This window comes from Hyperoodon ampullatus (genome assembly GCF_949752795.1).
Source record: "Hyperoodon ampullatus genome assembly, chromosome: 15".
Lineage (NCBI taxonomy): Eukaryota > Metazoa > Chordata > Mammalia > Artiodactyla > Ziphiidae > Hyperoodon > Hyperoodon ampullatus.
The window spans coordinates 54,882,081-54,905,484 of record NC_136928.1 but is presented as its reverse complement, the minus strand read 5'-3'; the positions used below and the strand labels follow the sequence as shown (position 1 = coordinate 54,905,484).

The 23,404-nt window shown below is 54.6% G+C and overlaps 1 protein-coding gene across 2 annotated transcripts; it reads left to right on the top strand.

Annotated features, from left to right (window-relative positions):
* Positions 1-13,461: 13,461 nt before the first annotated feature.
* Positions 13,462-22,455, top strand: PKDCC (protein kinase domain containing, cytoplasmic; the record flags this gene model as incomplete). 2 transcript variants are annotated; one of them, XM_079721128.1, is made up of 7 exons in its annotated part: positions 13,462-14,115; positions 18,237-18,359; positions 18,960-19,231; positions 19,914-19,993; positions 20,248-20,355; positions 22,001-22,174; positions 22,370-22,455. In XM_079721128.1, the coding sequence occupies 7 exons, from the start codon at positions 13,462-13,464 to the stop codon at positions 22,453-22,455; spliced, it is 1,497 nt and encodes a 498-aa protein (XP_079577254.1). The 2 variants fall into 2 exon arrangements, with proteins under 2 accessions (XP_079577254.1, XP_079577255.1); XM_079721129.1 differs by lacking the exon at positions 18,237-18,359.
* Between the last annotated feature and the right edge of the window lie 949 nt (positions 22,456-23,404).

Here is a 23,404-nt window from a genome sequence, read left to right as displayed (position 1 = left end):
TGAGCACTTAGAGGTGGATGACACGTGTGAGAGTAACGGGGAGTGTGGGATCATCCAGGCCAGAGTGCCCTGGGAACGGGGGTAAGAGGATGCAGCCACTCAGCGAGCGCCATGCTGTGAGTCCCACATACGTGTGAGCGTGTGGTGTGGCACGTGTGTGTGCTCTGTGTGTGTGGCGGGGCGACAGGGGCTGGGGAGGCTGGGAGAGACAAGCACACACCTGTAACAACATTGGCTTCAGACGCTAGGAGAGAAGAAATTCCCCCAACTGTTTTATCAGAACCCGAGTTACCAAATTACGTTGTTGTTTTAAATTTGAGCTTCTCTGCCTGCAAACGGGGGTGGGGCGGGGGGAAGGGGTTGGGGATCTCAGGTTCACGAGCTTAATGCTTGGCTGGGCCTGAAGCTCCACTTCCCCACCCAGCCCCGGTCTCCCAGAGCTCCCAGGCCCTGTGAACAAAAGTCTTCTCTCTTGGGGCTTTGAAGTGGAAACACTAACTGCTCCCTTTAATTAGAAAGAAACCCCCTATTGTTCCTGCTTTATTACTGATGGATGAAGACTGGGGGGGGTGGATTCTGAAGAGCAGGAGTGGGGTAGGGGAGGAGAGGAGGGGACACGAAATCTCTGTTTAAAATAGAGAATCTCCACACTGTCTCCATGCATCACACCAGATCTCTTTGTCCATTCAGTCAACCACGATTTTACAGGACATCCAGACTTTGATTAGATGTTATAGGAAAGATAGAGGACAGGGTCTCAGCCCTCAAAGAGTTTATAATCAAGGTAAGGGAGGCAGGGCAGGGGGACAAGAAATGAAAGATAACTGACACTAAATCAGTACTGCCAATATAAGCAAGAAGAATTTAGGATACATAGAGCAGGGACATAGTCCCATAAGATAACCTCCTAAGAAAATTCAGGGGCGGGGGGTGGGTGGGAACTACGGACTTGGGCTGGATGCTGCAGACTGGAGAGAATTGACAGAGTCTAGGAGAGGGTATTCCCACTCCAGGCAGGGTAAATGGTCCGTGCAAAGGCAGAGAGGTAGGAATGGGCACCTCGTCTTTGGGGGAGTGTAAGCAAATGGGTCTGGTTGTAGAGGAGGGTGCAATGCAGAGGAACTGCGAGAAATCAAGTTGCATAGCGCAGGTGTAGCAGAGGAGTGGAAGACTTTGAGAGCACATAGAGGACAATGGCCTTGATGAGATAATTGGGGAGCTCTTGGCTCTTCTTGAGCAGTGGAGTGACCTGATAAACGGTGGCCCTTGGGGAGATGAAGCTGGTAGCCCTGTGCAGCAAGGCATGGAGGGGAGACAGAGGAAGGGTGGGGAGACCCACTGAGGAGCTCCTGGGGAAACCCAGGTAATGATGGCTTAGACTAAGGTGACGTCAGTGGGACCAGGAAAGAAAAGGTGAGTCGGGGATGGATTTCAAAGGAAGAAATAGGATGTGCTGACAGAATAGATATCAGGGGATAAAAGGGTGGGAAGAGTTAAAGATACTTCCAAGACCTCTGGTCTGGGAGACTAGGTAGTACTGGAGGGGGAAAGAGGGTAGAAGCCCTCTAGGGGAAGTGAGGGACCAGAGAAGTAAATAAGCAAGGCCCCCGAAAGCTTTATTCTCCCTTTCGGATGCCAAAGATGCCCTGAACTCGGTACTCAGAGGATAGCAACTCCAGGGCAGGAAAACTGTGTTCCCTGTGACAGGGAACGCCATTAATGAAAACAACATTTGTACAATCTTTTTTTCATGCAAACTGTGCCTCATTTGACCCTCAAAAGAACCACAGCAGGTATCATTATCCCCATCTTGCAGATGAAAAAACTGAGTCCCAGAAAGACTGAATAACTTACTCTAAGTCACACACCTAGTTAAGGGCAGAGCTGGGAGCCGAAGCCTTCTGCCTTTCAGCTCAGAACCCCTCCCAATGCCCGTTGGCAGCCCAGGGGAAGGGAGGGGACTGGAGCTGCATGTGCCCTGCGTCACTGGGGGCAAGGAGGCTGAGGGTCAGAGAGAGGGTCCACCCCGGACTTCAACCGCACCTCCAGCCTGCTCGTCACACTCACATAGGGCGTAAGTCGGGAGCCCAGAGTTGGAAACGCCAAGTCTAATCAGACCTCACAAGCCCACAGATGGTTTGAATCAACGTGCTACCTTGATAGGAACAATGAGGAATCCTGAAGACAGTCTTATGCCAGCTCCATCCCTCTGGACAGAGAACCTCATCTTCCACAAGAATTATGCCATCCAGGGTCCCAGTGCCCTCCAAGCTGGGCAAATCCCTCATGGGAAAGTCCCCTGGTCCCACATCACACCTGCTCCCCAGCCGCCCCCCGCCCCCAGCAGAACCTTCCACAGATTTTCCAAAATCTCTGGCCTCAGGTTCTGATTTGACAAACTCTGACTTCCTAGGCCTTTCCTGAGGCTGAAAATGGTTCCTAGGGAGGAATGGGGGACCACGGGTTACACAGCCAGGGCAAGGGTTGTGAGGCAACATCGTGAGGTGGGTGGGCCTGGACCCAGACAGATGCAGGACCAGACAAACGTCCCACCCACTTCCTGGCAGAATGAGTATCCCCAGTTTCATTGTTTCATTCATTCGACATGACAAATATCGTCATGACATTTCCTTTCATGGGACAACTGACCTAGGGCACCCAAATCTCATGAAGCAGAGGGTTAGTCAATCCATGAGGTCACAGAGTCCCAGGACCAGAACCAGACCCTATGGTTTAGAAGAACCTTGCCTCTTACTGGGGTAGCCCTTTGGAGCCAGGCCCTCAGAATGGCAGCAGTGGCCCTTCCGTAGGGAAAGCTTAGGCTTGGGATCTTGACTGCCCCCACACACAGGAGGCCCTGTGGTCAGGGACCAGCTTTAATGAAAATCTGGCCCTGCCCCACCCCCTTGCCTAGCAAAGCTTAATCTGAAGCTTAAAAAACAATGAAGTTAATTTTTTTTTTTTTTTTTTTTTTTTGGTGGTACGCGGGCCTCTCACTGTTGTGGCCCCTCCCGTTGCGGAGCACAGGCTCCGGACGCGCAGGCTCAGCAGCCATGGCCCACGGGCCCAGCCGCTCCGCGGCATATGGGATCCTCCCAGACCGGGGCACGAACCCGTATCCCCTGCATCGGCAGGCGGACTCTCAACCACTGCGCCACCAGGGAGGCCCAATGAAGTTAATTTTTAAAAACCTTTCATTGAGTTCCATGAGACCCCTATTAATTTTATTGTTTCAATAAAGCATTTATTTAATTGTCTCCAGAAGGGCCCTGTTAAATGCACAGATGTAACCTGAGTCAGAAGAAAGGGAGCTGGGAGCCTTTTTCTCACCCTGTCCCGTTAGCACATTAGCAGGATTCTGTTATTGGATTAGCTGATTGTCACCTTAAAAGTCACAATGTAGAGCCCTGAGGGAGAGACACAAGGCAGGTAAATTCCTGGGAAGCAGTTCAGGTCACAGCTTCCGGAAGCAGGAAGCCAGGCTCACGATAAGGAGACTGGGTTTGGTTAAGACAGAAGGAGAGGATTTCTTTCTGCTGATGAGGAAACATTTGTTACTTAGCCTCTGGCAAGAGGCAAATATCCCTGAAAAAAAATCAGAGGACAAGCACATTACAAGAGATATGGTGTCCAAACCACAGGAGGGGAAGGGCTCAGCTTGAGCCCTCTGGAAGCTCGCTGGAATGTCAAGTTCAATCAATCCACAATTATTTAGTACTGAGTACCTGCTAGATGCTGCCACTACTTGGTGACTTGAGCAAACAGCAGTGCACAAAACACAGACCCTGATCTCATGGTGCTTACAGTCTAATGAGGGGAGAGACAGACAACAAAAAAGTAAAAATATAACAGACATATCAAGATAATTTCAGGTGACAAATGCTCTGAAGACAGAACAGAGTAATGTGGTAGAGAGTGGGCAGAGGAGGCCTGTCTGATGAGACGACATTTGAGCCAAGACTTGAATATACAGAGAAGGAGCCACAGGAGGGAAGAGCTTTCCCTCCTGAGAACAGCTTTCCAGGCAGAGGCAACAGCATGTGCAAAGGTCCTAGGACCCCATTTTGGGAGGAGCGTTATCAAATAACTAAGTAATCAGACGAGCATGATCTGGGAGAGGCCCAGGAGACCCTCTTACACAAGGAAGATTTCAAGAAATACCTCAGGACAGAGACTCATCATTCATGTTTGTGTCCCTGGTTACTTGCTTGATGTCTAACACAGAGTAGGCGACCAATAAACGTAAAATTGAAAGGGGGGAAAGGAATGAGAGGAAGGGGGAGATTGAACATTTAGAGGGCACTTCATTTAGTCAGATTACTTTTTAATTCAACAGCCAATCAAAAGAGAAAGAAGAGGGGAAAAAAAGGCTCAGTTTATATGCTAGGTCATTTGTTATCAAGCTAAAGGAGGCTCAGGTGAGGAAGGCATGGGGCTTATACTTCTAGGTCCATCTAGGAGACTAAAGTGTAATTGAAGAAACAGTAATAGTAATCAGTCCTTGAGCTTCCCTGGTGGCGCAGTGGTTGAGATTCCGCCCCCTGATGCAGGGGACGTGGGTTCTGTGCCCCGGTCCGGGAAGATCCCACATGCCGCAGAGCGGCTGGGCCCGTGAGCCATGGCCGCTGAGCCTGCGCGTCCAGAGCCTGTGCTCTGCAACGGGAGAGGCCACAACAGTGAGAGGCCCGCGTACCGCAAAAAAAAAAAAAAAAAAAAATATATAGTAATCAGTCCTAAAATTATTATAGGCCCTGCTTTAGAGCTTACAAAATGCTTTTGCATACATTTACTGTTTCTAACAGCCCTGTGCAATAAAAAAATAACAATATTAATCAATATTTAACTAATTGCCTATAGACCATGGCACCATGCTAGGTGATGGGGATATGCCAGAAGAAGAAATATAACAAGGCCCTGCTTTCACGGAGTATACAGTCCAGAGTAGACCGACTTCAATCGAATGACACAAGTGAGAGAAATGACAACCGCGATGAGTGTTGCAATAGACAGGTACACAGGGTACAAGAATCCATACTGGGGGTGGTCAGGGAAAGCTTCTTTGAGCAGGTGTCTTAAGAGCTGAGCTCTAAGGATGAGTGGAGTAACTCGGCAAAGAGGGGAGACAAGAGTGTTCGGAGCAGAGGGCACCGTAGGTGGGGATAGAGAGCAAGGTGCAAATGAGCAGCAGGGGAGGGTAAACGGGCCTCAGCAGAGACAGGGAGGAAGGGCACAGTGCAGGCGAAAGTGGGAGAGGTGGGCAAGGCTATAGCATGTGGGGCCTCAGAAAACATGAAAGAAGGTTTGTCTTTGGCCTATAGGAAACCAAAAGCCAACGACAGTTTTAAGTTATCTTCTGGTATTTGAAGAGCTGTCCTGAGGAAGATGGTTTAGATTTACTACGATCAAATAATGTCTTGGCTACCTACAAGAAAGTGAGCTTGTCCATCACGGGGCTGGGGGTTAGGGGTGACTGGGCTATCCCAATGTCAGGGAAGAGTCCTACTTTGGTCAGGAGATGGGCAGGATCAGTGACTCCAACTTTTTCACCATCAAGGATTCCTTTTATCCATCCTGCTGCCCCACAAACCCCAGATTTTTTAAAGAGTCTGCCTACCAGAGTACATCTCCATAACATAATTCCCCCCCCCATTTTTCTTAATAAAACACCAGTGTCACTCATCAGCACAAGAGACCCAAGGCATGACATAATTCTGGCCACAAGCAAAGAAAGTCAATGTTTCCCTTGACTGGGCAAACTTACCATGAAATAGTTCCTATAGGTTTTCTGGAATATTGACAATAGCTGCCCCTTCCCCAATACGTTTACAGACTCCTGAAGATCTTTGGGGTCCAGGCTGAGAACTACTATTTGATGGTCATACCCAAGGTCTCTTCCAACAAGGGGACTCTGAACCATGATGTACAGCCTCCTTGTGGTCAGACATTTGGGGAATGAGCAATGGACGTGAACTAAAGCAGTCAGGGAAAGCTATCTGGAAAAAGAAAGTCTTGGGGTGGGCCTTGAAGGATGGGCAAGCTTTGGATAGGTGGGGAAAGGATGTCACCTGGCAGGAGAAGCAGAGAATGCTCTAAGATGGGTGAAGCAACCAGTCAGGCTGCAACACAGCATCAGGAAGTACTCGTGGAAACAAGAATAGAAGAGGCAGGTTGTGACTGACTCTAAATGCCAAGCTAAATTATCCTCCAAACGATGGGGAATCATCAACGATTTTAGAACAGAAAAATGATGTGTTGGAAGCAGTGTTTTTGGCAGATGTATCTGGTGCCCGTACATGCTTTGAGATGGGAGGAGAACATCGAGGAGACGCAGTCAACAGACCAGATGTGTGAGGAAGAGCCTAGACTGGGGAGTAAGGCTGTGAGGAAATAAAGGGGCAAATCCAAGAGATGTTTTTTTTTAAGCACAGGATTTAAATTTGGGTTTGGAAGCATCAAAGAGACTGAGGTGTCTTGGAGCCAGCGGTGCAGAAATGAGACAGTCACCAAGGGAAGCCTGTGGGGGGAAGGAGATGATGAGTGCATGGGGCATCTTAGGGCGTCTTTGCACGCAGCATCCTTCACAGTGGTTACCTCTGCAGGTGGGGTCGGAGGGGCAGGCAAGGTGGCTTTCGTATCGTATGATAGATAATCTCTTTTAATGGAGGGATTTTGTGTAATTTTTACTTCCTTTTGGTGCTTTTTGGAATTTTTCAACTAATTATTTTAATTCCATGCAGACACCCAGAGTCTCGTTAACCCTTTGTAAACCATCGCCCCCGCAGGGAAGGGGAAGGAGAGAATGATTTACAGAGTCTGCTGGGGTCCCTGAAAAACACTTCATAGGAGTTTAGTCTCAGCTCCTGAGTCTCTGGCTCTCCCTGGGAGGGGGGTTGTGTGTACCTCTTTCAGTGTCTCCCTCCTTCTCTCCCCACTGCCCTGTGGCCCCATCAGGGCTTGCCTCTGTCCTTTAAAGGCTCAAACATCATCAGACACCCATCTTTGAAGAAAGTTTGCAGCACTGAGCTTGGAAGGACTGACCTTGGGATTTTTATAGCTGAAATTAGCCCAGCCCAGACCATGAACTAAACAACGGACACAGGATGGAAGATGCAAGAGTACAGCTCTGCCATCAGAGGCCTCTGTGTCCAAATCCCAGCTCTGCTGCAAGTTATCTAACTGCTCTATACATGAATTTTCTCATCTTGAAAATTGGAGATAATAATAGTATTTATCTCCGACAGGTATTAAGTGGGTTAAATGATGATGAAAGTCATTTAATGAGTGTACTCTATCATTAGAATTAATAAGAACAATAAAATAATAAATCTTTATGACCAAACTTTGTTGTTTGGAGGCAAAAATCACCGTAATGCGCTTCCATCTTGGTTCCCACTGGTGGCACTTGTTTGCCTCTGCTGCTCCTTTTGACAGGAATCTTTCTTTTCTTCCCCAACCAACAAAGAGCTGAGAGAAGACCTGAAGTGGGGTCCGAGTTGCTGCTTCCTGATTTCATGGTAGTCTGCTCTGCCACTTACGATTTGTGTGACATTCGAAAGATTCCTTAATCTCATGAGCCTCAATCCCCCATCTATAAAACGGGTGTAGTGGGCTTCCCTGGTGGCGCAGTGGTTGAGAGTCCGCCTGTCGATGCAGGGGACACGGGTTCATGCCCTGGTCCGGGAAGATCCCACGTGCCGCGGAGCGGCTGGGCCTGTGAGCCATGGCCGCTGAGCCTGCGCGTCCGGAGCCTGTGCTCCTCAACGGGAGAGGCCACAACAGTGAGAGGCCCGCGTACCGCAAAAAAAAAAAAAAAAAAAAAAAAAAAACGGGTGTGGTAATACTGACCTCACAGTACGTGTCAAGAGGTTAGACGGTTCCTGGCGCACAGCAGGTGTTCAGTACATGATAACTCTCCATCAGGGCTCCAGGTAGGGGTCAGCTCTTACCTGCCCCAGACCCTGCACAGTTCCCTCTGTCCCTAACAGTTGACTATAAACTCCTCAGGGCAGAGGCAGGGCCAAGGCCTCTTTAACTGTAAGGAACAGTCTTCTTTCTGGGCCTGGGTCCAGGCCAGCCTCCCCGGGCAGCTGGGGAAGAGGGAGAGAATTGTCAGCCTTCTGGAGGTCCAAGACCAGATGCACAAACTCAACAGCCCCTCTTTCTTCTTCTTTTTTCTCTACTTTCCAAACCACAGCCCTGAGGCTGCTCGAAAAGAAGTGGTTCTTTCTATTTGACTATGGCCTGGGAGAAAAGTTGCCCCATTGACTCAGGGCACATTTGGCTTGGTCAGAGAAGGTGTGAATTGTTAGATCGGATCACCTGGCCCCTATGCTCCCATTCCTATCCCTCTCCCCTGCAAAGGCCTCTGGACAAAGGCAAAGGCCTCCTCTCTACCACCCCCTGCCACCAGAGTCCACCCATCACCCATTGATCCAGTGGCCAACTCTTCAGCCCTCTACCTGCTTCTCCATCTGCCCAGGGAACAGAGACCCTAGGGTTTAGCCCTCCCCTGGCCTGGGTCCAACGCCAAGGCAGCCGCCTCCCTCCTTCCCCTAGGTAATGGCTCTAAACAGGTACCTCTCAGCCTTCTCTGTCCTCAGCCCCATGCCCCCCGCTCCTCCAATCAAAGGAACCAGTGAAGGAAGAGGACACACATCCCAGACATCCAGGAAAGGGAGAGAAAGAGAAGCTGTCACAGAGCATCTCTCTGGGCTGGTAGGTGAAGCTAAGCAGGAGGGAGGAGGGGGAAAGAGCGAGGCTGGCTTGGGGAGGGAGACTCTGGACCACAGATCTGGAGGCCCAGACAGACAGAGACCAGCCCGGGCAGGGAGAGCTCTGAGCCCAGAGGGCCTTTTGGTTTCTGGGGTCCTGGAGGGCCTCACCCTCAGCTAGGGTCATGGAGCCAAAATGGCTCACGTTCCCAACTTGAGACCCACAGAGAGGAACTAAGCTCTTTTCCAGAAACGGGTGGAAAGATCTTTCCTGAGCCACGGCTTTCTGTCTCTGTCTTTGTCTGACTACCCTCAGGATTCAGGGGCGTTTTTCTCTGTCTCCGTGTTTCTGCATCTTTGTCTCTCTTCTCTCCTCTCCTCTCTCTTTCTCTCTCTGCCCCCCATCTCTGTCTCTGATCATTTCTTGGGGACTCTGCCTTGGGGCTCCCGCTCTCCAGTGTGTAGGAAACCTGACCCTCATCATCTGTTTTTTATATTTTGGAAACGTCAGCTTCACTTCCTACCTGAGGGAAGGGGGTGGGGTGGGGGCGCAGGCTGCCGGCTCCACCCCTTTCCCTCCCCCCTTCCTCTTCGGAGCCCATCCCCTCCCCCAGCTCCTTGCCCCAGGGAGGACAGACCAAGGCCTTCCCTGTGCTTGGTCACTGTGGCACCAAGAATCAGGCCTTGGTTCATAGTCTTCCCTGTGCAGCTCACCACGGGCTGGGGGAGGCAACAAGGCCTCTCCTGATCCACCACTGGTTTACTGATTCGGGAAAAAGTGAAAATTCCAGACACAGAGAGAGCCCAGGAGGCTGAGAGATTTCACCAGTGGAAACCAGGAAGGAGAGTAGTTAAAGTCATTCCTGCCTCTAGGCAGAGTTATGGTTAGCTGTCTAACATGTTGTCACAGATGTTTATTTGTTTAATATCATCATTAATACTAGCTACAGATGATCCATATTGAGCGCTTAGCTTGTGCCAAGCACTTTTTATGCCTTTGCATTTCATTCACTCAACAGCCTTAAGGAGTAGGCGCTACTATCATCTCCCATTTTCTGCATAAGAAAACAAATACCCAGAGAAGTTAACTAACTCACCCAAAGCAACTTGAATAATGAAATTTGAACCCAGGTGTCTTGGACTCCAAATCCCAAGCTCTTTGCTCTACATCAAGGTTTCCAAGACCTGACAAATGTATTTAGTACATTTCCTTTTAAAGAAAATAAATCCAGGGGCTTCCCTGGTGGCGCAGTGGTTGTGAGTCCGCCTGCCGATGCAGGGGACACGGGTTCATGCCCCGGTCTGGGAAGATCCCACATGCCGTGGTGCGGCTGGGCCCGTGAGCCATGGCTGCTGAGCCTGCGCGTCCGGAGCCTGTGCTCCACAATGGGAGAGGCCACAACAGTGAGAGGCCCGCGTACTGCAAAAAAATAAATAAATAAAAAAATAAATCCACAAAAACTCTAAGAATAGCCCTTCAAGATCCCAGGGACCCGTGTATCCTGGTTGGAGAAGCAGTATCTGTAATTCACTATTTTCTGGGAGACCCTGAAGAACCAGCCAGCAAAAATGACATGGAGAGGCTACAAGCGGGCATTTCAGGAAAGGGAACCGGGAGGGCCACAGGGGAAAACACTAATGATGGCTGCAAGTCAGGAGCCAGTGCAGGCGGCAGGCTGGGGGAGTCTGGTTCTGTGCAGGGAAATGAAAAGGGGGTAACTGGGCCAGGTGGAGGGCTGGGGCCAGCTCACAAAGGCCTGAAGGCCCAGTTCAATTTATCTTCCAGGCTGCTGAGCAGGAGAGTGATACTCCAAAAGAGGTCTTTGAGACCTGGGCTGGAGGGAAAAGGCAGACAATAAAGAGGCTACTGGCCTTGCCAGGTCTTCGAGACAGGGCGGATGGGCAGATGGTAGATCTGGATCCTCAACCAGAATTTTGTGTCTTTTTCAGTTCTTTGAAATGATGATTCCACTCCTTGGGTGGCAAAAAAAAAAAAAAAAAAAGAAGAAGAAGAAAAAGCAAACAAGCACAATTTGGTTAAGAACTCAAGAAACTGCCAATTCAGAAACTCTGATCTGTTCAAAAAGTTCAATCCCTTTTTTTCAGAGTCCAAAAACCTATTTCCATCAAAGATTGTATATGTCTGTATGTCTGAGAGCTGGCAAGGGAGACAGAGTGAGTGTGAGAACGAGTGCTGAAATGCCTTTGTTCCTGTGTGTGAGGCCACTGTTCCGTGGGCTCATGTGTGTGCATTGTATGTATGTACACTCAGGCCTGTTTCTCAGGCCCTGTGTGCACTGAACTTTCAAACCATAACAGAAACACTGAAGCTTGGCAAAGATATCACAGGAATAATTATCTAATTTCAGAACATGTTATTATAATACCTACACGATGTGTAACGAACTCAGCAATGTTCATGTTATATTCACCAACTCCGAATTATAGATTCTCAATGCCAAGTCCTACCTAGGAGGCTCCTCCAAGACCCTAGAGCAGAGCAGGCCCCAGAGAAAGCTCCTTAAGGAATATTCCCCCCCCCCAATGGCTTCCCTGTGGATCAGGAGGTTTGGCTAATAGGTACCAAGAGATCTCTGGAAGGGGGGCAGAGCCTATCTTGAAATGGCAACTCTGTCCTCCCAGAATCCCCATTCCTCCCCAGCAGAGGAGCCCTGGAACTGGTAAGGAAATGGCCATATTAGGGTCACAGAGGTAGAGAGGCTCTCCCTGACTCAGCTGTCGGCCAGGGGGGCCCCATGATCGGCCAGGCTCCCCTCTTCCCCAGGCGGCTGGATTGGACTGTAGCTGTGTGAGGGGAATGTTTGCTGTTTGCTGCCGCTCCCTGTTGACTTTAGCCAGTAGCTCTGTTTACAAACCCAGGTTGGTTTTCCCAGCACAGTTAATTAGACCAAAGACATCTGGTGTGAGGGCTGGGGAGGGCATCTGCTCACAGCCTTCCCCCTACACCCAGCAGCCAAGGGCCAGGGCAAGGCAGAGCAGCTAAACAGGACCAGACCAAACTCCACCAAACCCAAGGTCCTCAGGAGAATCGGTGGCTTCTCTCACTCAGCCCTCCCATGTTTTCTAAGTTAGACTGGGCCCCAGCTCTCCGAGTCTTAGGGGACCCCAGGAGTCAGGATTGGTGGCCCCTTCATCAGTGGGATCACAGGCTGGAGATCAAGAACTCAGTGCTGTCCTCTACCCTTCCAGGTCCAAAAGAACCGGCCAGAGATTCCTGTCCCCTCTCTCATCACAGAGACTGTGCTTTCTGTCGGAAGGCCAGAACCTCTTCAGCCTCCTGGAGGAAAGATTTTCTAAGCCCTCCACCTCCTCCCTGACTCCTCTCCTGCCGATCTCTGACACTGCGGGGCGGCAAGAGATTAACCAGTAGAGGACCAGGAGGCAGGAAGGTGCCCAGGAAGGTGGGAGGATCTAGGTGGACAGTTCCTGGGCGGTGGGGAAGTGGAGGGCTGGGAGGGGGAGGGGCAGCGGCTTATCTCTCCCAGGAGGGGGGAGCTCACTCCAAACAACTAATGCACTGGCGTGTGAAAGCTCCTCAATTAGCACTAATGATGCAATCAGGGAGGGAGGAGGAGGGGCCAGAAGTTCTGGTGGAGTCAGCACCTACTTACACACGCGGTATACACTCCCTTCCTCGCACACAGTAGCCCCTTCAGATACACCAATGCACACACTCCAGAGACAATCTGGACCACGCACGTCCGTGGGTACAAAGTCACTCTTTGTAAATTACTAGCACGAATATGGTTCGTGATCCGCTGCTAACCGCGTCTGACTGCGGGGATCCCGAGGCAGGGGTTCCATCTGGGGCTTCGGGGACAAAGAAAATCAGAAAACTTGGTAGAGGAGGTTGAAGAGGGCATCTCCGAAAACCTCAAGATTTTTCTTCTGATCCCAGAGTTCCCGTCCCACCCGCGCTCGCAGGTGCCAGCCCCTCCCTCAGCGCCGCCTCCCCATCCCCCGCCCCCGAATCCGGGACTGAGCCAGGAGCCGCCACCCGCAGTCCCACTCGCGGGAGGCGGGACCCACGCTCCTGCCCTGCGCCCAGCCCGCCCCAAGGCCCCGGGCCCCCGGGAGGGAGCTCTGGGACCACGCGGATCCTCAGCACCCCGGACCCAGCTGCTCGTCCTCTCCAGAACCCGTTACCCGCTGGCCTCGCCCCTTCATCTTCCCCCCACCCTGCCCGGCCTGCTCCGTTAGCCGCCTCCCGGTCCCGTTATCCGGCCGCCCCGACCCCATTAACCGCCCTTGCGCTGGGCCTGAGCCCCCGGGCGTCTCAGGCCCGCTGCCGCCCCCTCCCTTTCTCGCCGGCCCGAGCTCGGGGGCCGCGGGCTGGGCAGGGCCGGAGCCGCCTCCGCGCCGCTTCCCAGGCCCGGACGGCCGCGGGAGGAGGTCCCGCTGTCAGTCAGCGGGGAAGGCCGGGCCGGGCAGCCGAAGGGGGCGGTGCCGAGGACGGGCTCTGGCCGGGAGCTGGGAGGCGGAGGCGGAGGGGGCGGGGGCGGGGGCGGCTCCGGGCCTTATAAGCAAGCGGCGGGGGCAGGGCGGGAGGGAGGCAAGTGTCAGGCCGATGTGCAGCCCGCGAGGGGCCGGGGTCGGGGCCGCCGGGGCCATGCGCGCGGGCTGGGCAGGGGACCCGCGCGGCGTAGAGCGTAGCCGCTTCGGAGCCTGAGCCTCCCGGGGCCGCGGCCGGGGAGCCGCGCGGGGCCGGCCGGCCGGGGGGAGGGGAGCGATGCGGCGCCGGCGGGCCGCGGTGGCCGCGGGTTTCTGCGCCTCCTTCCTGCTGGGCTCGGTCCTCAACGTGCTCTTCGCACCGGGCTCGGAGCCTCCGCGGCCAGGCCAGTCCCCCGGGCCCTCGCCAGACCCGGGCCCGGGCCGTCGCGGGGGCCGCGGGGAGCTGGCCCGGCAGATCCGAGCGCGCTACGAGGAGGTGCAGCGCTATTCCCGCGGGGGCCCCGGTCCCGGGGCCGGCCGGCCGGAGCGGCGGCGCCTGATGGACCTAGCTCCGGGCGGCCCGGGCCTGCAGCGTCCCCGCCCCCCGCGGGCCCGGCCCCTGCCCGACGGCGCTCCGGGCTGGCCCCCGGCTCCTGGCCCGGGCTCCCCCGGCCCGGGATCCTCCGGCCCGGGCCCGCGCCTGGGCTGCGCCGCGCTCCGCAACGTGACCGGCGCACAGTACGTGGGCTCCGGCTACACCAAGGCCGTGTACAGGGTCCGCCTGCCCGGCGGCGTCGCGGTGGCGCTCAAGGCGGTGGACTTCAGCGGCCACGATCTGGGCAGCTGTGTGCGCGAGTTCGGGGCGCGGAGGGGCTGCTATCGGCTGGCGGCCCACAAGCTGCTCAAGGAGATGGTGCTGCTGGAGCGGCTGCGGCACCCCAACGTGCTGCAGGTATGAGGGGGCGGGTGCAGGGATAAGGGTGCTGGCTGGACGTGCCCGTGCCCGACCGCTCAGGCTGGAAGAGAAGCCTTGGTCTTACAGATAAAGAAGCGGAGCCCCGATGACTGCCCAGGTTAACCTAGGGGCAGAACCCGGACCATGGCAGCTTCCCATTACACCACCCTGCCTGGGTGGGCGTCCCGTTACGGAGAGACTCCCGGGTTTCTCAGCTTCCAAACTGTATCTCTTGAAGACAGGACAGAGGGTCCCCAAACTCGGGGTAGGGGTGGGGGTCCATTCGGGCTTAGGACCCTGCTTCTGGCTGGAACTGGGGTGTTGAGCACCAGGGAAGGGACCCCAGCCAAAACAATGAACAGAGGTCATCCCTGAGTCAGGGTCCCAACTGCAGTGATAGGGTCCCCTTTCTTGATAGAATCTGAACCCCACTTCTCTCAACTTCCAGATAGTGACTTGTCTGGCTTTGAAGTTGGGGTGGGACTGCAGTGGGGTTGGGAAGAGCTAGAAAAAGACCAGGCTTGATTCCCAGAGAATATCCCGTACCCCACCCAGAAGCTGCTGAAAGGACTGGAGGGGATTGGATAGTAGGCCAGAAAATGCATGGCCCTTCCCAGAAGAGACCCTGGCCTCAAAATAGGCTTTGGAAGTATTGAGGAAGCCTCGGGGTCCTAGCTCAATGCTCGGGGGACAGGCTGAGGACCTGAGGGTCTGCATGTCACATTATCTGAGCAAATGTGGCCAAGAGGCTGGAAGATTGAGAAGACCAGATGCCCAGGTTCCTACTAAATGGGACTCTGTCTCTCCCGTTCACTGGGGGACAGAGGGGAAAGATGAGACCCCACCTTGTCCCCTCCAGGCTAGACTAAGAGAGTGGGCCTCTCACAGTCCCAGCACTCCCCTAACACACCCGCTTCCTCCTCTCCCCCAGTTCTCCTCGGTCCTTGAGTCAGCCCTAGGATTAGACGAACCGTTCCCTTAGCACATGTCTGAGCAGACTGAGAGGGGAATCCCTGACTGCTTTTGGCCCGGTGAACCTAGGGTCTGTTCAGACTCCCCAGCTGAGGAACATTGCCCGCACCTTCCACCTCCTAGCCCACTCAGATTAACCTTTCTGCACCTGGCAGAACTGGTCAGAAACCCAGGAATCCCTCCCTCCTTTCCTCAGGAGTGAGATGGACCCCAGATCTGGGTGGGCATGGCAGAATAGGAGAGAGAAGCCAGAGAGCTGTTTATACTACTGCTGGCTCCCAGTCTCCCCGGGCTACTCCAGCCCTGGTCAGACACTCGTTGACTGGGTCCTGGGCCCTGAACTGGTTGCAGAAGGTCAGGCAGAGCCAACAGTTATGGGTGGTTACGCTCCAGTGTCAGCCAACTGTTGCACGGCTGACACTGGAGCTACAGGGAGTGAGCAGTTGGTCACGTGGCCCTTCTAACTGCTAGGATCTTGTTCTCTTTGCTTCCCAGGAGCTCCTGGGAACCTTTTGGAAACCTGGGGTGTAGGCCAGATTCTGAGGCAGTGGAGAAGGTCTTGAGTGTGTTAGCAGGATATTAAGTGTTAGTTAATTGACTCAAGACCCCACCCCCCTGCCTTACGAGGGATTTGAGGTTTGATGCGCTTTCCTGTCTCTTAAGGAACTTCTCCCGCCCTCTCTTACCCCACCCAAACTTCAAGACGAACATCCAGCTAACCACCCTCACGCATATGTCAGGCCCCCAGCCCAATGCTGAAGGTGCCAAAGGAAAAAAAATATTACAACTGAATAGTTTTCACTCATTCCCTCTCTAGACCGAGACTGGGTTGGCTGTGTTACTCTTACAGGGTCAGAGACTGGGGTTAGTTGCCCTAGGACAGAAGTGTTACAAGATGGAGAGGGTGCCAGGTCCTTTCTGTCAGGGGAGAGGTGAAAAGCTACCCTTACGGGGAGGTAGAGGTACCTTAGTGTGAATTTAGGGACTGCTTTGGTGTTGGGTCTCCTACATTCGTCCCCCAACCCCCAGGCCAGTATCCCTCTGGCTTCTTCAGCAATGCCACCTCTGCTCCAGGTAAGCCTGCCTGGGCGTCTTCCTGCTCAGGAGGCTCCAGTTCTGGTGTGCAGGGAACTAGAAATAATGTTGTTTTAATACCTCTTAATCGTTTAAAATTTCAAAACTGTTTGACTGTTTGCTGAACCGGGGAGGAGCCAGAGAGTGTTTCCCGCTCCCCGAGGCCCCCTCTGCCTCTCTGGCAGCCCTGAAGTTGGTGCTGGTTCTAATAGAAAAGGGCCAGGATAGCATGTCCCACTGGGCCCTTCCCAGGGCTTGCTCAGACCAGGGACTGCCTGGGCGAGATCTCTCCATCCATCTCTGTGACCCCTCCACAAACCACCTCTCTCACACACACACACACACACACACACGCACACACACCACACTCCCCCACGTGATAGATGCCTCTATAGCCCAGGGTCAAAGGGCACAAGGGTCTTCCCTCCCCTGCATCTCTGTCGTTCCCAGGGCCTCAGGCCTCAGATGGGGCCCCAGGCCTGCTTGGGCCCTGATTCTGGCCCTGCTAGAGTAAATTTCTTCTCCCAAAGGAACAAAAGATGCGACTGAAATGCTCAGCCTAACGCTTCCTAGGGGGGGGCGGTAAGTTAATGGTGTCTTTTTATTTTTTCCTGAGGGGTGTTGATTAATACCTCGTTAACAGCGCATTTAACGACCTCCGGGTGTTTAATAACCTTCAGAAGTTTCCCACAAAGGCTCAGACTCTGGGCAAGAAAATGAGAACCAGGCTCCAGGGCTGCTCCTTTTACCTCACCCCTACCTCTGCCCCACTGGGGTCTGGGGTCTCCCTGGGCTGATGTGGGGTGGGGAGGGTAGAGGGAGAGGGAAGAAGAGGGCCCCGGGCATTTCCCCCTGACCCCCCCCAAGCTGCAGCCCTAGTGATCGGACGGCGACACCGAGACATGCCTTCCCTTGTGCCAGCAGGACTGAGGCAGCTGGCTGCAGGGACAGGGAGCTGCAAGGGCACTCCTGGGATGGAAGGGAGCATATAAGGACCTGGAGTGGAGCTGGGAAGGGTGTGAAGGGTGACGGTGTGCAGGGACATCTAGCCCAGGGGCTTGGCTCCTCCCGCTGCCTCACCCCACCGGCACCCCCCATCGTGCAGCCCTCCCCTCTTCCCACTCTGGCCCAGACAACCCGGCCTTGGTGTTCCTCCTCCCTACAGGGTGCTGGTTGTTTTGAGCACCGGCTGATCCCTAGCTGATGTGCAGCGTGGTGGGAGAGACTGGGAGAAGCAGAGATCTCTGTGGATGCTGGTTTAGGTGTCAGTGACAGAGTCAGGCTGTGCTTCCCAGAAGCCCCTGGCCAGCTGAGCTGTACGAAGCCCCTCCCCCAGATCACATGGAGCGGGCCGGCCCTTGTGACCGTGCCCTCAAAGAACTGACCTTCCTCAGGAACCACCCTTACTTACTCCCCCAGTTGATACGGGTGACCCCACCCCACCCCACTTGTTACCAATCCCAAGGGAGATTGCTTTTCCTCCAGAAAGACCAGAGCAGAGGAAAAATGAAGGTGCCAGAAAGTGAAAATGATGAAGCAAAGACAAGGATTAGAGCAGGGGAGGAGGTATAACATCTATTTGTTGGCTGGGCGATCAGCAAATGGTACTCGTGGAGAGAACAAGGCTGTGGAATCAGAGTAACATAAATTTGAATCCTAGCTCCTGCAATTCTTAGCTGTGTGGCCTTGGGGAGGTAACTTAACCTCTCTGAGTTGGTTTCCTCACATGTGAATTGGAGATACTAATAGTACCTACTATGCCCTTTTAAGGTTATTCTAAGAATTGAGTTTTGCTTGTAAAACATTTAGCACAGTGCCTGGCACATGGTTAACACAAGGTGGCCAGACCTGCCCATTTACCTGAGTGGCCAGAGGTAAGGGGCTGATGGAATCAGTAGGAACTCTGGCTGCTGGGACAGAGGGCAGGCTTCCCACGCAACGTTGCTATTCTCTTCTGGCCCGAGCTGAAGCAGAGACCTAGGGATGGGAGGGTGGGGGACATGTGAAAACCCAGCCCTTCCTTGTCCCCACCCCCATCCTGTGACCTCATGACCCGCCTGGGCCTCTTCCAGCTCTATGGCTACTGCTACCAGGACAGCGAGGACATCCCGGACACCCTGACCACCATCACGGAGCTGGGCGCCCCTGTGGAAATGATCCAGCTGCTGCAGACTTCCTGGGAGGATCGCTTCCGAGTGAGCAGGGAAGAGGGCCAGGGCCCTGGGCTCCTTGCTGGGATGGTTCTCCCTTAGAAGGCCAGCCCTCCAGAGCAGCTTCAACTCCTCAGTTGAGGGAGGGGGGGGAAGGATGGAGCAAAGCTGACTCGGCCATCAGCCAAAGGGTTAAAAAAAAAGAAACGAGGCAGAGAGGATCCTGAGGTTTTTGTGCTCCTGCTGCCCTCACACACACACTCACACATACTCTCAGCCTGGCTGCGGGAGGGCCAGTGTCCTAGGACTAGAAAAGAGCTTAAGGTCATCTTGACCCTCCCTCTATTTGCATACACCGGACAGAAACCACACCGAAGATGCAACTTCAGGGAGGGTATGCACTATGCCCACACTTCCCTCTGCCCATTTCCCACTTACTGCATGTTACCCTCAGGGTCAGGCCCACCGGGGGTAATAGAAAATCACTGGCTTGCTCAGTAAGGCCCCAGGCCTCAGTCCTTAGTGAGCTCCAGAGCCTTGAAGAGCAAGGCAAACCCCAAAGCTCAGTCCAGAGCACCAAAGCGGGGAGCCCCCAGGCACCCTCCCAGGAGAGAAGCCGTGAGCAGCCTGGTGTTTGCCCCTCAGATCTGCCTGAGCCTGGGCCGCCTCCTCCACCACCTGGCCCACTCCCCGCTGGGCTCGGTCACTCTGCTGGACTTCCGCCCCCGACAGTTCGTGCTGGTGGATGGGGAACTGAAGGTGACGGATCTGGATGACGCCCGCGTGGAGGAGACACCGTGCACAGGCAGCGCTGACTGCACACTCGAGTTCCCAGCCAGGAACTTCACCCTGCCCTGCTCAGCCCAGGGCTGGTGCGAGGCCATGAATGAGAAACGCAACCTCTACAATGCCTACAGGTGACCTCCATCCCCACTCAGGAAGGCCGGCGGCGAGGGAGCGTGAGCCCGGGGTGGGGGTGGGGGTGGGGGGGCTCGCAGGGAGGGAGCCAGCACGGGGTCCAGGAGGCCAGCCAGGCTGGGAGACGCAGCCGTGACCAAGCAGAGTAGCAGGGGCGGGGGAAGGCCTCCACCCCTTCAAGAAGGGAACATTCAGGCTCCTGACCGTGAGGCTAAAAATAGTCAGCCCCAAGGAGAATCTGGGTTGGGGGGTGGCAGCTGGAGGCTTCTTAAAATAGTGTCAGACTCAGAGCCTAGGGCTGGTGGGACAGGCCCTGCCCCTTCCTCCCCTGGCCCTTCACCTCTGGAAGCTCCTCACAGGGCCAAGCCATGGGGCTTCTCTGACACGGGTCAGCCGGGCGATAATGCGGGGCTGAGGGGTGGGAAGGTCCCTGGGACGGGTGGGGAAAACAGACCTCAGACTTCAGTTTGGTATGAAGTTACCTGTGGCCTTAGCGTGTGCCCAGACCCCGAACCTGAGTCTGAATAGACTCCTTGGCACACTCTGGGGGTATAGGCCCAGTTGGTTAGCCTGACAGAGCAGGCTCCCTGGCCAGATTGGGGTTCTGTCCCAAGTTGGGCTAGAAGAAGGATATGTCCCCAAAGGCTGAAGCACTAAGCCCCTGATTTCTCTCTGCCCCAGGTTTTTCTTCACATACCTCCTGCCCCATAGTGCCCCACCCTCACTACGGCCTCTCTTGGACAGCATTGTCAACGCCACAGGTGAGCTCTCCAGAGCCCACCTGCCTCCCGTCTCCCTCTCCCACCCCCAGCAAGCATGGGCGTAAGAATGACCCAGGGCAGCACGTGGTCCAGAAACATCATTTCCCAAAGCGGCATTCTGTGGCAAACCCAGTGCCCAGTCCTCCGGTCATCGGGGCCCAGGCTCCAGAGGGAGGGGGGAAAGGCAGCTGGCTGCCTACCTCAGGGAGAAGTAGGAGCCCGGGTACCCTCTTACAGCACCGTGCACTCTGCAGGAGAGCTCACCTGGGGGGTGGACGAGACCCTGGCCCAGCTGGAGAAGGTGCTGCACCTGTACCGGAGCGGGCAGTATCTGCAGAACTCCACGGAGGCCGACAGAGCCGGTGAGTAGCCCCGGCAAGGATCCGGGGGCTGGGGAGGTGAGGAACAGGTGAGGCGAGAGTGGGTGATTCCCCTAATCGGGGAAGCGGCTCATCCTCCCTCTGAGACTCACGTGGAGTGTTGCGGAGACCGCTGTTTAGCTTTCACTTCGACTGAGCTAGAACAACTATAATTCTGCCTTGAACTGGGGGGTGGGCACTGACACCCCTTCTCTGGGTGGCTGCACACCCCACTGTGTACTGACTGCGTGACTATGAGCAAGTTAACTTACACCTTGAGCCTCACTTTGCTCATCAGTGAATTGGGTTCAGTATTACCTGCCTCAGAATTCTTATGGGGATTAAATGGCAGGTGAAATGTGTGACAGCAGTTAACTGGTTTCCTGTTACACAGCTTGAACACAATATATGTTTGCTACTCTTTCCTTCCTTGCCCTTCTGGGGCTGGGAGGGTGGCTGGAGGTGGAAAAGGGCTCCACGCTGAAACCAGTTAAGAAGCTCCAGGGCAGAGAGAGAATTCGAGCCACGGCTTGTGGGCTGTGGTCTCTCCGGCTGAGGCCCTGGGGCTTAGCGTGGCTGGCAGGGGGGGCGAGGGATGGGCAGCCTCTGTATTCAAGGAGCTCTGGCCAGTCTTAAGGGTGGGGGAGCCCTCGTTAGCCCTGTAAATAAAGTTTAACGAGGTGAACAATGGCTGGCTCTGTCCCTGAGGACGCTGTTTATGGGGCTATAAATCACAGCCAGCCCTGGACTTTGGTCTAGTCCCTGGTAGAAGACGGAGGCAGGAGGGGCGGGGTGGCCAGAGGCCCAGGGCTTCTGCATTATCAGTCCAGAGCTGGGGCTCCCCAGGCAGCGGGAAAGACTCATGGGAACAGGAGGCCTGCGGCTAAGCAGCTTCTGGATTGAGGAGATTTCAGAGCCTCTGGGGGCTCTTTCTGTGAAATGGGGAGATTTCACATTCTTCCTCCAGCCTCTGCCCCAAATACTCAAGTTGTGGATTCCCAAATGGTATTTTTTTGTGTTTTACATTCATTTGCACGCCTCTGAACTTCAAAAACTCCATGACTGACCCCCTGTCCGAGGAACTGGCCTAGCCTCTCTCCCCAAGGCCAGGAGGAAATGGGACCAAAGGGCAGCTCTGAACCGTTTGCCACTCAAAGTGTGGTCTGCCAACCAGCAGCACCAGAAGTTGGTTGGAAATGCCAGTTCCCAAGCCCCACCCCAGACCTTCTGAATCAGAATCTGCATTTTAACAAGATTCCCTGTAGATTCACATGCACATTGAGGTTTGAGAAGCCCGGCTTTAAATGTCTAAAATGTTCTGAGTTCAGCAACCTTCCTGGTCAGCCAATGGCTCTGTGTGTGCACTTATCCCATGCCTGTGCCCGCTGTCATGTGTAGCCTGAACCAGTTGTGTGGCCTTACATTTGGGAGACGTGTGTCTCCCAAAAAGGAAACCTGAGCTTTGCCTTTCCTGAGTGGTCATCCCAGTTTCACAGTGGTAGCTGCCTTCATCTCCATGCTAGGAGGACTGGGCTGGATTTCAGCCCTCACCTAGGAAATGTGGCTCACAGCCCTTTAAAGAAAGCGACCCCAGCCCTTACCCCTGGGCACAGAGAGTTCTCACCTGAGCTCCATCCCCAACCCACAGAGTACCAGCACCTCCCAGGCAGTACCATCCCCCAGGAAGACTACCGCTGCTGGCCATCCTACCACCACGGAAGCTGCCTCCTTTCAGTGTTCAACCTGGCCGAGGCTGTGGACATCTGTGAGAGCCATGCCCAGTGCCAGGCCTTTGTGGTCACCAACCAGACCACTTGGACAGGTGAGCCAGTGGGAAAGGACATCCTGAGGGAGGTGACTGGACTCCCCGGAAGAGATTGACAGGTAGCGGTCCCCCATCAGAAGCCAGCGATGCTGAGAAGACAAGTGTCCTCAGGGCAGTTGTGTTGTAAGGAGAGTGGCCCTGCCTCCAGGGAGAGAATCATCCAGTCCTGTTACCTCTTACCTCTGCCCCCAGGTCGGCAACTAGTCTTTTTCAAGACAGGATGGAGCCACGTGGTCCCTGATCCCAGCAAGACCACATATGTGAGGGCCTCTGGCTGACCTGTCTGTGGGCTCAGCTGACCATCCCTGCCCGCTGGGCTTGCCTGTGACTTGCACTGGCAGCGCTGCATGTCACCTGGGCACCCCTGCAGACAAGGCTGACATCCCCGACAGACCGAGGTGACCAGGACAACGTGCAATAATGCCACATGTTAACATGTGAGTTTACCAGTCTAGGTCTGGGACTGCTGGCTCCAGGGCGGGGATCATGGAGGGCTGACTGCTCCCCTCACCCTCTGGGCTGCCAGCGAGGCTCAGGATGGCCTCCCCCCTGGGGGCTCTGCCGCTCACTGGGACAGTTCTGTGGGCAGCCCCATCACTGTGTTCGTAGCGCGAGAATGTAGCCAGAGCCCCTGCTGCTGGTGCTGCTGCATGTGCCACGGCCCGGCGGGGGTCGCGTGGGGACAATCAGTCACGGAGTGTTCTCTTAGCCAAGCTCCTGACCGGAGACTTGAAGGGATGCTCCGGGAGATGGGTGATTCTGTACCTGGGGAGGCCGCCTCTGGGCCCGACAGGGGCGCTGACCGGCCAGCCCAGGAGCACACGAGGTCTGAGCCACGTCATGGGGTTGAGGGGCAGGTAGCAGTTTGAGCCAGGACCTGGGGCGGGGGTGGGGCCGGGGCCTTTCTGCCTCATTTGCTTTCAGTGAAAGCCGCAAAGCAGCCAAAAGCAGCCTCTCCCCGCTCCTGGAGTTTGTATATCCAGAAGCTTTTGTACTTCTTGTTCATTAAAATGTTTATTTTTGTAAGAAAAAAAAAAATCAATTAATAAAAGGACGTTTCACGGCAAGGACTCTTCCCAAGCCGCGTTTTCCTGAGCTGCCTTTCTCGTCCTCAGTTTTGTCTTTGGTGTCTCTTTGGGGGCGGGGGCAGCGTGTGATGAAGGAGTGAAGTCTCCATGCAAACACTGAAGCTGGCACAGTGTGCGTTCAGGCCCTGCTCCCGTGGTT